Source organism: Chelonus insularis, unplaced genomic scaffold, assembly GCF_013357705.1.
Source record: "Chelonus insularis isolate UGA/USDA-ARS -01 unplaced genomic scaffold, ASM1335770v1 contig_2_pilon, whole genome shotgun sequence".
NCBI lineage: Eukaryota > Metazoa > Arthropoda > Insecta > Hymenoptera > Braconidae > Chelonus > Chelonus insularis.
The window spans coordinates 94959-109165 of NW_023276477.1; the positions used below are offsets into that span (position 1 = coordinate 94959).

Consider the following 14207-nt stretch of genomic DNA (forward strand, 5'->3'; position numbering starts at 1 on the left):
TTGTTCATATCACTCTGCTCTGACGTACGTGTTTACTGGCTACTGTTCAATGTCAGCTGCTTATTATTACCGTAGTTTGCTACAAAATAATTCATCAATGTGCCTTAAACCTTCATCCACTCTAACGGTCAAGCAAAATTTTAATTGCGCCGATAATAACTGCAAAGCATGTAATGAATACGATAGGCGTATACCCAGCAGACAAGATTCCGAAGCTGTGGACGAAACCGACAGCATTTGTAGTTAATACCGATGGGCACAAACAACCAGGGCAACACTGGGTTGCCATGTACGTCAATCGAGATGACATTGGCTACTAGTTCGACAGCTGTGGACTGCCACCAATTATTCCAGATCACCTCAGGAGAATCGTCGATACTTCTGTCAAACATCTACAACAGGAAGTGTGCGGCCAATATTGTATCATGTTTTTGCATGCTATGTCTATTAATTATCCACTTAGTGACTTTTTATCCTGCTTTAGTAGGAAATATTTCGAAAACGATGAAATTGTAGATGAATATTATAGAACCTTTATGAAAAAGAAACGCTTAAAATACAATAAAAATACATTTATGGAGGAAGGGCTTAAATTTAATCAAATGTGTTTGAGTAAGAATAAAATTGTATTTTAGTAAAAATAATAACTAAATAAAGTCATATTCAACTATTCTCGTTTTTAATTCTTTTAATACGTTATGTCATTTATAACTAAAAATAATTAAAGACGTTCATTTACGTTTGATCGGGAAAATTATTTGTCGTATGCACGTGTATATGCGGCGGCTATCATGCTCCGCTGCTACGCAACGGCGTCAAACATTGTTATATAATACACGTGGCTCGTACTATCAGATGTGTGCCTATCTTTTTTTTATGCCTTCATGTTTTTCTGTGTTGTTGTTTTCTCACTTGCATAATTTACAGCTCAAGCGCAACGCCTGCAACTAAAAGGAAGTTAGAGCATACATATCTGCGCGTAACGGCCGTAAATACAGCAACGCATTCGTGCGCAGCTTTTTTCAATCTTATTTTCCCACGCGGCGAGCGGTAGCAACAGGCCTCCTGTGCTTAGGCCCTGGCTGGGCAAGACGAAACGCTTGAAACGGTGTGAGTCAGCCTCAGTCCCAACACGCGCCGGCCCCATCACTCTTACGCTCGACCGTGGTAACATCGCGTCTGCTTACCGTATACCAGCCGAGAACGATACCACCGCGGTTAACTGCTAAATGGCTCTTCAAGGCCTTTTAGCCGAACTGCGCCGGGTGCGATGATATACGCATGCCTCAATGATAAATATTGAAAAGTTTCTGTAATTTATAGAGAATTACATTATAATTATGAAAAAAAATGAAATACTTATATTTCAATTATCAAATACATTATAATCGTTATATAACAATTAAAATTTTTTATTCGAATAATAATTACAATTAACACCTGTTTTCAATTCTTTATCTCCCACCCGATAATAACATCACTCAATTTTGAATGCTTTACATTTTTAATCTTTACAAATTCCAATAATACGTCTGCAACTCTAGGTTCTTTGTAAAGCAGATCTTTTGATAAAGACCGTAGCAAAGGAAGTTTAGAAGCTATTAGTGGATGATTGAAAATAGTTCCAGCATTATTATCGACATCATTATTAGTGCTATTATTGTTAGGTGTAGAATTTGTCACAATGTTAGGTTCACACTGTCGTTTCGTTACTTTCAGAATTTAAATTAGAAATATCTTGAATCAGGTGAGCTTGTGGTTTATAATTAGTGAATAACTGAGGCCCTATAAAAATATGAATTAAAATAGAAACAAATAAATGTCATTTATTATTATTTAAATTACCTTGAGTTGATTGTTGTGACGTATATCCTTAAGTATGTGTATTATTTCGTACTGACGTAAACAATGGCTGCATGCTACTGAAAGTAGCAAATTCATTTGTAGTGAATAAATTCACAAACTTTCATACAGCCATAAAAAGGATAAATATTGAAGAAATCTCCGTTAAATTAACTCAAATATAGATGTAATAGAAAAAAACCTTTTGTAAAACTAAATGCTCACTAACTATTGCATTTTTATAATAGAATGTTTCAAGCGTTCAAACGAAAATCTACTTTTTTCCCATTATTTTATGATTTTTAACTGTCTTTGTTAAAAAATATAATTAATGAGCTAATTTATATGTATTTATATACATGAAGTATTACCTGATATGATGAAGTATCCATTTTTCTTCAGTTAAGATATAGTGAACAAATTTTACCGGACACAACAGAAATTTTACTTGACTATAATACTTTGTACGACGGATGTAAATATTGAGCATACATGGATTAATTGTATTGGTCTGACTCGATACTATTGCTTTACAGTCAAGTAAATTTTTAATTTCTTAGAATATTAATCACGGTATCATTGACAGCAGTTGTGAGTCTAAAAACTTTTACTTTGGAAAATAATAAATCAATAGAAAAATAAAGTAAAAATTCTTAAAGTGATATGGCTTGATCATTCTAATACTCATTATTAGAAGGTAAAAGAAACCGTCTTTCAGTGCCTAAAAAATTATGAAAGAATTCTAGTATTGTTTTCTAGAATAAATTTGCTTAGCTAGTCAAGTACTGAAGTCCTGATTATTTTTCTCCGTGTATTTTATCTGCAGCTTTGATTGTAGCTAACGTATATATTACATTATATATATATTTTAAAAATAAATCGATCACAATGTGGCAACGTCGTGTCCTCAAATAATACATTGTCTATAGACCAGTGGCTCAAATAATTTGTTGGATACAAGATTTTTTTTGGGGGTTGTCCCAAAACTATACAAATGTCCTCAAATAATACCTTGTACTAAAGAAATGTCCCCAAATGACACTCTCGTTAGATTTATATTTTTAGGTATATATTTTTCCCGTTCATAAAACAATTCGTTAATGAATCTGATTTTATTTTAAATGTTATCATGATCAAATCATGATGAAGATTGATCACAAAGAAATTATAAAGTTTAAACGAAATAAACTAGTTTATTTTGTTTCATTACACTGCTCTGCCTTTTTTTACGCTATTACGATTTTTTTCGGTCTCGAACACTCTCACTCAAGATGGTTGACACAAATCACTCAATTAAACTCTGTAAAGGTCCCTAAAGCTAAACGAATACTCTCGAATCTCTTAGACACTCAAAAACTCTTTTTTTCTTTAGCTAGGAAATCTCAAAGAAACAAAGCGTGCTCTCTCCTCGAAATATTGGAAGCAACCGGTAAAAGTCCTAAAAGAAAGGTTGGACTATTCCCCCGAAATGTCGATTGGTCACTCAATGCTCTGTGATTGGCTCGTTAAGTTACTAGATAGTGACTTGTGTGTTAATTAGTGGAGGAAAAATTTGAAGGATAGATACGGGGCTCTCAAGAATTTTTCTACGGCACTACCTTAAGAATTTTGTATAGTGTCATGTCACAATGAAATCGACTCGGGGGCTTCACCTAACCTGAAAGGTTAGGAAACCTGTCTGTCGGTTGACTGAACAAACTCCGACAATGGCATATATTTTAAATTGAAGTTTTCAGTGTTATGTTGTAATCTGAATATACTAATTCAATTTTTTATTTTTATGAGATAATCTGTAAATTTATACTAGGCTTAAATGAAATTTACAAATTCCCTCACTGTAATTTTGACTTCCATATCTCGTATGTGTCACTCATAGTTTTATCGATTTTTTACTGACAAATTTTTGTTGCATAATTCTTAGAATTAATATTTGGGTAAGGAATCAAAAAGTGTATAGTAATCGACTAACACGTGAGAGTACTGTTTATCAAGTAAATTTTACAGCTTGGAACGTAAATAAATTAGTTATTTGGAAGCCGCGCTGATTTTATTCATAATAATTGGATGATAAATTTTTTTGGAAGGAGAACGATTGTTTGTATTACCGAGACGTTTTTGTTTTCGTCAAATGAAATTCTTTTATCATCGAGACTTCACTGCTCTTTGTGCAAGTTTCATCAAGTTTATTTGAGCCGGTATCGTGAAAATACTGTGTGCTATACTACTTATTTACGAACAAAGTAATTCCCACACGAAAATCCAATGTATCTATGATGTATCTGGGAAATATATAAAATATATCCAAATATCACCAAGATACAAATATCAGTGCTCTACAGTGGTCTGGGTGCGACCCGAAAGGTCCACACGACCAACTTCCCAGTGGAAAAAATAAAAAAACACCTCGGATAAAACCCGTTTCTATTTTTTATAACAAATGGAATTGTTATGAACGGAATAAGTGTGTTTTTATTCATTTAATATGGTTAGTAACTTTTTTCAGTAAAATAAAAAATTGTGCGTTAGAAGAATTCGAATATACCTCATAGATCCTTTGTTTCATTATTTACAACGAAATTTCACTGTTATACACGAAAAAAGTATGTTTTCATTTATGTCATACGGTTGGTAAAATTTTTTTCAATAAAAGAAAAAATTATGCGTTAGAAGTACTCATATATAAATAGCATGGATTCCTATTTTTATTGTTTATAACAATTTAAAACTTATTATTTAAATATTACTATGATCAATAATCATTTGTTAGTAACAATTTTCAATTGTTATGGACACAATTCCATATTATTAACAATTATTATTGACTATTATAGCGTCTTTAACGCTGTTTTCTCAATCCTGACACGAGTTTAAAATTCTTTCATTGCTGACTTTGTTTTTCAAAATTTTTTTTTTCGATAGAATATTGTTACCATATTTTTATACAAGTATTCTAATAATTTAATATTCATATTTTTCAGAAGATTTTGAAATTTTTTCTTAAAAAATGGTATAATTTATAAACTGCAAAATTCAGGTCGTTTTCCATTTTTGCTAGTTTTTTGGTTCAGCAAAAAAAATGGCTGGACCGATTTTGCTGAAAATCTAATCAGTTCTGAATCACATAATTACGCGTCGAATGCAATTGGTCCCACATCGATATCATATTTTGTTCTCGAGATAATCGGCCAGGTAATTACAAACAAACCAACGTACATACGTACATACACACATACTTGCATACGTACATACACACACACAGATGTCCACAGGAAAACGATCGTATTCGACTCTGGGGACCTCAAAACGTGGAGATATGTCGAAATTCGGGATTCGCAAAATCGGACCCATTAGGACAACTTCCCACTAGGAAGTTAAAAAAATGTATGCAGGATATGCCCGGGATAATATACTTTTGGCCGATTGTTATATGTCCGGAATATATCCCGTTTATATCCCAGGAATAAAAAAGATGTATTTGAGATACATACAATATATATCTTATGTAGATATACATGAATTTTCGGAATGAATAAAAAAAACTTAAAAATTTTGAAAAACAGTAGAACTTGTTTTCATTAATTTAATTTATAAAAGAAAAAAAATAGAAAATAATTTAAACAGCGATAACGACGCAAAGGAGTTCTCATTGCTCGCTTCTTCTTGTTATTATAATGGAAAAAAGTTTTTTGTAATTTGTCTAAATATTTTTTTAAATCTACTTTTCCACATTATCTTTGGAAAACATTCGTCCAAAGTCGATCTTTTTATCTATCCTCGAAATGTAAAAGAACATTATGTATAAACTGTTGTTATTATTTTTTAATGATTTATTTGAAAATTTAACATACAGTAAAATAACCATCATGATAGAGACAATTCTGTTATTTTTGATCTACCTCTTTTCGTTTTCGGGATATAAGCATTTTTTTAAAAAAAATTAACTATTGAAATTAAGAAAAATAAGACGAGTAGATAGACTATGAGAGTTCTACCGCAATAGAGTGCTGCGGTAGAACTCTCATAGCTGTTGACGCATGGAGGAGGGATGAATATTGTGGTAGAACTCTCATAGCTGTGCACGCTGAAAGTGGGGGGTGAAGGTGTCTCTAAGGTTTTTGTGGTAGAAAGCTGTAGACGTGAAAAGTGGGGGGCAGGGGGTGTCTCTAAAGTTTTTTGCGGTAGAACTCTTATAGCTGTAGACGTGAAACGTGGGGGAGTTCTTAGGTTTTGTTAAGGCGGGGGTTGAGGGAGGATTCTTGAGGTGAGGTGTCAAACATAGATTGGGAAATATTACTGAATAATTAATGGGGTGTAATCTAAGTGAGGTTTCTTTGATAATTTATTAGAAAAAGGCATGCAGCTTAATGCTCTTCCCCCAATCCAAAGTCGAGAATCTATCAGTCACGTTTCGATCGTGAGTGAAATACAATCATTGTAAACTAGTCGTTAAATTTATCTATCATCATTCCTCTGACATAGCTTTACCAAAAAATAAGTGTTATATTTGTCGACCAGCAGATTGTTATGTATATATAGCGAAAAAGTTAGCATTTGAACATGATGTGGACTTGAGACCATCTGGATATTCATGGAAATTCCTTAAAGAAGGAGGATTGTACATTGGGTTTATTTGATCCAACTGTGGAAACCATGCTGCAATAAGTATAAGTAAATGAACTAGTGAGTTCGATGTAGAAGAAAAAGTACATGAATCTCTGGCATATGCTTCAAAAAAAATTGTAATACAATTGAACAATTTAAATATTGAAGGAAACTTTAAGAATTTAAGTCTTCAGGAAAATTTTAAGATACTTAAAGATCAAAAAATAGATTCTCTACTCAAAGAAGGCTATGGTGCGTTGAGAGCCTACATTGATACACATCCTGAAATGCTCCCTGATGAAGATATAACATCTCGATTCAATAAGGATGAAATGAAATCATGGATTGTCGACTTTTGCTATGAGTGTGAGCTGAAAGAATGCTTCATAACACAATTATGGGCATTATGTACCAAATATCGCTACAGATACAATTTTACATGGGATTCAATAACAGCATCATCAGGCAAAGCTACAGCACACGCTGAAAAAAATAATTGCGCAAATAATTGATCCAGAAACAGCTAAAACTACGCCTAACATTCTTCAATATGATGAAATCAAACGCTTGAATCAAGATAATATGCTCAATAAGCACATTGATGAGCATCCTGAAGTTCTTCTAGATGAGGATATGAGACGTGTCTATGAAACTAACGGTGTCAAACTTCATTGGTTCATTGCAATAATGTAAATTTAGGATTAAAAAAATGTAATTACTAATAAATTTATACATGTTCAATGTTTTCTCTAATAAACTACAAGTCTTACAATTCGGAAGCTATTTAATTTATGTTTTTAAATAAATAAATTCCTTTGAAATTTTTCCTCGTTTTTGAAAGTAGGAGGGAAGACGAAGATCTATTACTATCTAACAACAATCGAATGTCCATCGTAATAATCCTCAATTTATCTTAAAAATGATGTATCAGTATTTCTCAAACTCTCAGTCGAGTAAGATCATTTTTTCATTCACAAAAATGAATGCTGTTGTGGTAAACGTACAAGGTTATACCTTTATGGGTAGTGAGTTTGTTATTAAAGAATTTTCCATCATCTCTTTGAATAATTTCCAAGATAGGTCATTAGAACGTACTGTGTTGTTTCAACCTCCAAAAAATTTTGCATCTTTAGAGTGCGATTATCAAAATCAAATGTCATGGGATACTTATGTTATTCACTGAATTGATAAGGGATGTGGTGAAGTTCTATATGATCATCTAAAAAAGCTCATAACGAATGCATTACAAAATGCAACATATATTTATGTTGCTGATGGTTTACAAAAAAATTTTTCCCTGAAATTTTCAACATCGAATCAAGTAATAATTGATATTTCAATTTTTGGATATGGAACATCGAGTATAACATCAGCGCACAAACTTAGATGTTGTACATATGATACAAAACATCTAGAGAATATCTCCAATGAACAAAGTATGGATCGTTTGTTCCAAGTCAACTTTAAATATAGTCAAAAACATCTACACTTTAGAGACTACAGGTTTCCATATGATTGTGCCAGACTCGTCGTACAGATGCAATGGTTCTATATAGATAAATTCATAAACTTAACATCAAGACAAAATTTTCTATCCCTACTGTATTTAAACTTAAGGAGTATAGCTCAGACGGAAGCCAGGGACATTTTCGAACTTGGCTTGCAAACAGTGGTGACCAATGATGAACAATGAAATCGATTATGTTTGGGAAAAGCTACCGTTTGCATGGAAACACCATCCACTGATTATCGGATACAAACGATGCTTCAAACATTTTCATGAAGATTCAACAGAAGTTTTTATACTTAAAAAAGATTCTTTGATATGTAATAATGCTAAAAATCAATTTGTATAAGAAAAAACAATTAAATGAATATTATATAAAAATAAAAATTATCTTCTTCTTCTCATCTCCTAATACTTATTATACGTAGATATATAAAATGAAATAATTAAGGTTCTTTTTTTATAAAAATGATAAAACATAAATATGGTTACATAGACTTTTTTATTTAATCTTTCACAAATGTTTAAATGAATTATAAAATATACAATACTTTTTACTCATATGAAATTATACTTGTATAAAATTATTTGATACTGATTAATCAATTGAATAGTTGGAAGTGTCTTGCAGCATCACCGTACTTGGTTGCAATCGAATTTAATTCCGTCACTTTATATCTTTTGAATAATTCCAGATCCTCCATTTTCTTTGTATCGAAGATTTTTTCGTCCGAGTTGTTGAATTCTGATAGATTCATTGTTGTTCGCGAAGAAAAACGATATTCTTCAGCTTACAAAGATTATAAAACATCAAACAACTTTTCGTTTGAGAGTGATTTTCTAACCAAAAAGTCTCAGCATTTATAGCACTTTTCACTCTAATTTCATTCCTACTATTTTCAAAATTTACCCTGTCTTTACTAATTGAAGTTTTCGATGAATCAATAATTAAAAACCAATTTGCTCGTAAACTTTGACTAGCTCGCACATTTGAAAATATAAAACAAGAATCGATAGTGTATGTGTTCTGACTTCGAGTCGGCCGGACGAGAAAACTACCTTAGTGGACTGTAATAAGTAAGAGCAGAATAAGAACAAAAGATTGGTTCCTAATGCTAGAAGGTTCCTAAAAATAGTTTATTAACACTGAATTGCTTGGGTTTTTTTTGATTTTATTCAACAATAACACTTAACATAATCAAGAGAACTTAATAATCACTACATATATTTGAGTTGACTGTACATTAATTGGTTGTACACGTATGAATTGTCTGATGGTTATTTTTTCACCAAAAGAAATAGTCTCAAAACAGTGAATAGCAACATTCACAGTATACACCAGAGTTGTTCGGGGGTGCGATGTATATGTGAATGTCCGTGAGGCACTATGGCGTCGACGCCAGTTCAGCTTCGCGCCCAAAGACACTACAACTGAATGTACTGGACCACTGGCACTGATGAGAGTAATTATGATGATTCACTTTTGTTCGTGAGAGTTGTCTGAGTCTACTTGACCGTCAACAGCTAGAGGGAACTTATGTCCTTCATCCTTTACTAGCTGGATCATTGTACGAACAGCCAGAAATGGAGCTGACCTGGTACCATATGTGACTGTTGTGAGTTGATATGGGATGATCTTGGAGTGCTCGTCCACCCACAGGATTCTCTGGAGATCCCAATCATCTTGATGGACTTTGATTTGCCTGTACATCTTTGTGATGTCTGATGTGAACACAAATTTATGCTGTCTGATCCAAATGAGTACGTCTGCAATGTCTTTCTGGACTTTGGCACCAGTATGTTGAATATCGTTCACTGATAGACCACTAGAAGATGGACTAGAGCCATTCAATACTACACGGAGTTTTGTAGTAATACTGTCTTCTCTTAAGACACCATGATGAGGCAAATAATACACTGGAGAGTTGACTGGACTTGCCTTGGCTCGTTTCATGTGGTTCAGTGACTCATATTCTTGCATAAAGTTGTGCATATGAGTCATTCTTTGTGAGTCGTCTGATCATGTGTAGTAAACACTGATGAGCTCTCGCTGTTGAGTTGATTAGAAGAGATAGTGATGCTTTTAGCGGTATTCTCACAACATCTCTCCCATCTTGGTCTCTTGAATGAGTCGTAACATAATGATCTTCACAAGATTGATCATCTTGGCTGAGTTGGCTGGCTGAAGTCTCTGGAACTTTTTATTGAACCCAGAATTTTGTCAAGAGATCAGACACTTGCTGGTATGAGCTGACCCATGCTGCGTGATGAGTTCTCACAGTTGAGCATCGTGTCTGTTGTGGCATTCCAATGAGCATCCATCCAAAGATTGAATCTTGGGCTATGAGAGATGACTGAGGAAATTGTTTGATGCCCGCCTTCACAATCAGACCATAACAATCTGCTCCTATTAAGATATCAATGGGTCTTGGAGTTGAGTAGTCTGGATCAGCAAGTTGAAGAGAGTTGAGAGCTGACCAGTTGATTTCCTTGAGTTGTCTGGTTGGTAAAGTACCAGTGACGCATTTGAGGATATGAGCATTAATTGTAACTTGCTCCTGTGTGTGAGTTGATCTAAGTGTCACTGTTGTCACTCCTCTAGTTTGTACAGCTGGTTCGTTACCAATTCCCAGCACTGATATCACTGATGGACAACGTTAGAGATGACAAGTCTTTACCACACTTGATGAGATGAACGTCAGCTCAGACCCCGAGTCTATCAGGAGTCTTATTGGAAGCTGAGAGTAGTCTGAGAGTAATACTGCATTGGCTGTGGCGAGTAAGACTGCTGAGCTGTCTGATTGATCTGAAGACTCATTAGTCCATGTCTCTTCTGCTGCTCTAGGTGCTGAAGAGAATCGTCCATGAATCTCTGAGTTGTCTATCTTGTTCTTGGTGATTGTTGCATCATGTGAGTCGTCTGAGAGTTGACTAGTGTGAGTCTTTCTCTTTTCTCTCGGCTGTAGGAGATCGAACGAGACCTTCTGACTCTTCGTCCAGGACCCTCAACCCTCCTGAGGCCGAAACCTCATGTGCTAAGGTCATCCTTTCCGTCGAGTCATCAGAGAAGCATTCTTTACTCCTGTTAGCGCATGTAGATTGACATGATTCATCACCATTGATTGTTGAGTTGTCTGCATGTTGCATGATCACACCACCACTTGACGAGTTGACTGAAGCATAATCAGAGTTGACTGCAGAGAGTTGACTGTGATGATGAGTTGCCTAGTGAGAAGTCTCCGTAGATGAATGAGTGTGATCTGGAGTCGGCTGTGGAAATGGCACGTCATCACCTCACTGCTGGGAGGTTGATGGCTCTTGACCTGGTTGAGTAGGCTGCGGTTCTTGGCCTGGGCCATACCCTCTTTTTCTCAAGGACTCTGTCCTGGGCGTATGGATCATTGAGTGGTGCTTTAAATTGCACGTACTGCACCTCTTCTCTGATTGAAACACCTGGATGGAGTGGTGGCCGAAGCAGTTAAAGCACAGCCGTGCTGCGAGGACCAGCTTGTATCGGTCTTGTTGCGAGAGTCCTACGAATGATTTACAGTCAACCAAATAGTGATCCAAACTGCTGCATTGATCACGGGGGGAGTCTGCTTGTCTTTTTTGAGCCCCATGCCTGGAGGCTCGATTCGTCTGCGAGTGAGTTGTCTGCTGGCGATTGGACTGTTGTTGTGATCTGGACTTCTTCGTGATCACTGGAGTAGGCCATCGGTTTGCCTGACGAGCTGCATCTTAAGCTGACTCCATCGCACGTGCCCTGGTTGAAATGAAGTTGAGTAGACTGTTGAGTGTAGTTGGAGACCGTGATCTGCTCCGTTCTAACTCCCAGGACTCTCGGAGATGTTGCTCGAGTTTACTAGCCACCGAATAGATCAAAAAGTAGTCGGCTGAGTCGGCTGGAACATTGAGTGCCCTGAGTGCATCCAAGTTCTGCTTTACAATGCCTACTAAGTTGTCTAACTGTTCAGCTGACTTAGATGCTGGTGTTGGAATGCTAAACAAATGTTTTATGTGAGAGAATATGAGCTGTTCAGGGTTATCATACCTTTCTTTCAGTTGCTTCCAAGCTAGCTCATACCCATCATCATTCATGATGGCATGCCTGATAAGTTGCGATGGTGGGCCTGACAGGTTTGCTTCCAGGTAATGGAGCTTGGAAACTGGTCGTAGATCTTGACGATCATGTACCAGAGACGTGAACATATCACGAAACTGGGTCCATTCTGAGGAGTCGCCTGAGAACGTCGGAAGGGTTATTTCCGGGAGAGTTGCCTGCTGAGTGGACAATCTGTACTCGTCTAGTGACTTCTGAATGTCCTTTTCGTGCAATTCAGATTTGACACGGTGAAGCGTTGACTCGGTGTGATAGTGAAGTCGCAACGCACTTCCAAAGACTCGATCAGTCATGTATGGGTGCTTGAAGAGTGTTAGCCGGCACTCAACACCTAATGCCTCGTGCTCTACCACAAAGTAGGTCCACAGCTTATTGAGTTGTGCGAGCTTACCTTCAATTACACTCATTGTCATGAGCGCAGGCTGTCTTACTAGCTCAAGCACATCCTGATACATGAACTGGAGCTGTTGGTACCTTGCCATCTGAGACGTCAACTTAAATTGTGTTGTGTTGGCGATTGCTGGTGGTGACTTTGACCTGTCACGAGATGTGGTGGCCTTTTCGGGCACTTTGAGTGTTGTTTCCCTGATACCTTCTGCCTGAGAGTCGACTGGAACTGGTGATGGCGCTTGGCTTACACTCACTTGCTCTAACATCTCACTAATACCTTCAACTGACTCATTGTCTTCGGCTACATCTACGTAGTCCGATTTTGCAGGAGAAATTAAACGTTTGTCTGCCATAGTTTAGTTGAGTGAGTTGTCTAATGTCACTATAATTACACTTATCACTAAAAATGCACAAAAACTGTTGCTAGAGTTGTCTACTGTCACCTTGATACTAATGGTGGGCTTTCAATACAGTCCCAACATCAAAAGAATCACACAAATTAATGAACTGAGTCTACGAGCTCTAAATAGTAATTTTCGGTGACTAAACTTGCACTGCGGACACTACACTAATTAACGAACTATGTTTATGTACACGTGAGTTGACTGCGTCAAGGCTATCTTGACTCTGACCAAAATGCGCGCCAAGCGTCTAAAGAGGAGTCCAAGTTGGCCAGACTGAGCACCACTATGTCACAACAATAAAGATGAGTGTCACTGGGCACTGGAATGCGTAAACACCTTTTGTCTGTAAGGTTGTTTACCCACTAACACTGAAGGTTTTTTAGTCTATTTGAATTCTAAGCACTTTATACAGAGAATTTCACAGAATATTCACAAAATTATGAAGCACTAGAACCTTCTAGAATTGTTCAATGTGCATCCAAGCCGTTCTCCTCCGGCTCGAAGGACCAAATGTTCTGACTTCGAGTCGGCCGGACGAGCAAACTAAAAACTAGTGGACTGTAATAATTAAGAGCAGAATAAAGACAAAGGTTGGATGCTATAAGGTTCCGTAAAAAGAGTTTATTAACACCAAAATTGTATGGTATTTTCACTTTTATTAACAATTAACAATTAAACTGGTACAATAGAAAGCACTAATCACTAAGGTTCATTGAGTTGTCCGTAATTCAACTATTTTTTTTTCACTTGTGAATTGTCTGCTGGTCAATGTTTCACCAAAAAACTTCTTAAAACAGTGAATAGCAACATTCACGTTATACACCAGAGTTTTTCGGGTGTGCGATGTATATATGAATGTCCGTGAGGCACTATGGCGTCGACGCCAGTTCAGCTTCGCGCCCAAAGACACTACAACTGACTTTACTGGACCCCTGGCACTGATGAGATTGATTATGATGATTCACTTATGTTCGTAAGAGTTGTCTGAGTCTACTTGACCGTATTTGGTACTACCAAAGGTGAGCTGACTGCACAAAACCGCGATTTGACTGCGAAAAATTATACAGAGATGACCGCGTGATTTGCCTGGAGCTAACTGACGCCACAAGTGCTCGACCGCGTGCTTGTTGGCATCACTAGGGCCGTAGAGTTGCCTTCTGGGCCATGAGGGAAATACTTCCCGATGATTGGCCCAGTGAGTTGACTGACGCACCGGTGGACAAGTCCGGCATTAACAATTTCTGAATATTTCCCGACTCACTGACTTGGGCCCCTCCAAGTCAGAACAAATAGACATAGAAATATATCTGCACTCATCTTACTCACAAAGCAAATGTAGGTA

The 14207-nt window shown here is 36.4% G+C and overlaps 2 protein-coding genes across 2 annotated transcripts; both read right to left on the reverse strand.

Annotated features, from left to right (window-relative positions):
• Positions 1–7934: 7934 nt before the first annotated feature.
• LOC118065322 (uncharacterized) lies at positions 7935–9953 on the reverse strand. Its single transcript, XM_035080518.1, has 2 exons — positions 9610–9953; positions 7935–7992 (listed from the first exon to the last, which is right to left on the reverse strand). Exons 1-2 carry the CDS (start codon positions 9951–9953, stop codon positions 7935–7937), a joined length of 402 nt encoding a protein of 133 aa, XP_034936409.1.
• A 1736-nt stretch (positions 9954–11689) lies between these two features.
• On the reverse strand, positions 11690–12814 carry LOC118065323 (uncharacterized). Its single transcript, XM_035080519.1, has one exon. It carries the CDS (start codon positions 12812–12814, stop codon positions 11690–11692), a length of 1125 nt encoding a protein of 374 aa, XP_034936410.1.
• Positions 12815–14207: the final 1393 nt, after the last annotated feature.

Excerpts from the sequence above, each read along its gene's own strand:
- LOC118065322 (XM_035080518.1), bottom strand. The coding sequence starts at position 9,953 with ATGACTCATATGCACAACTTTATGCAAGAATATGAGTCACTGAACCAC. Across the intron at positions 7,993-9,609 it reads TGGGATCTCCAGAGAATCCT|AACCATTGCATCTGTACGAC; the intron begins GTGGGTGGACGA and ends TTATCTATATAG.
- LOC118065323 (XM_035080519.1), bottom strand. The coding sequence starts at position 12,814 with ATGGCAGACAAACGTTTAATTTCTCCTGCAAAATCGGACTACGTAGAT.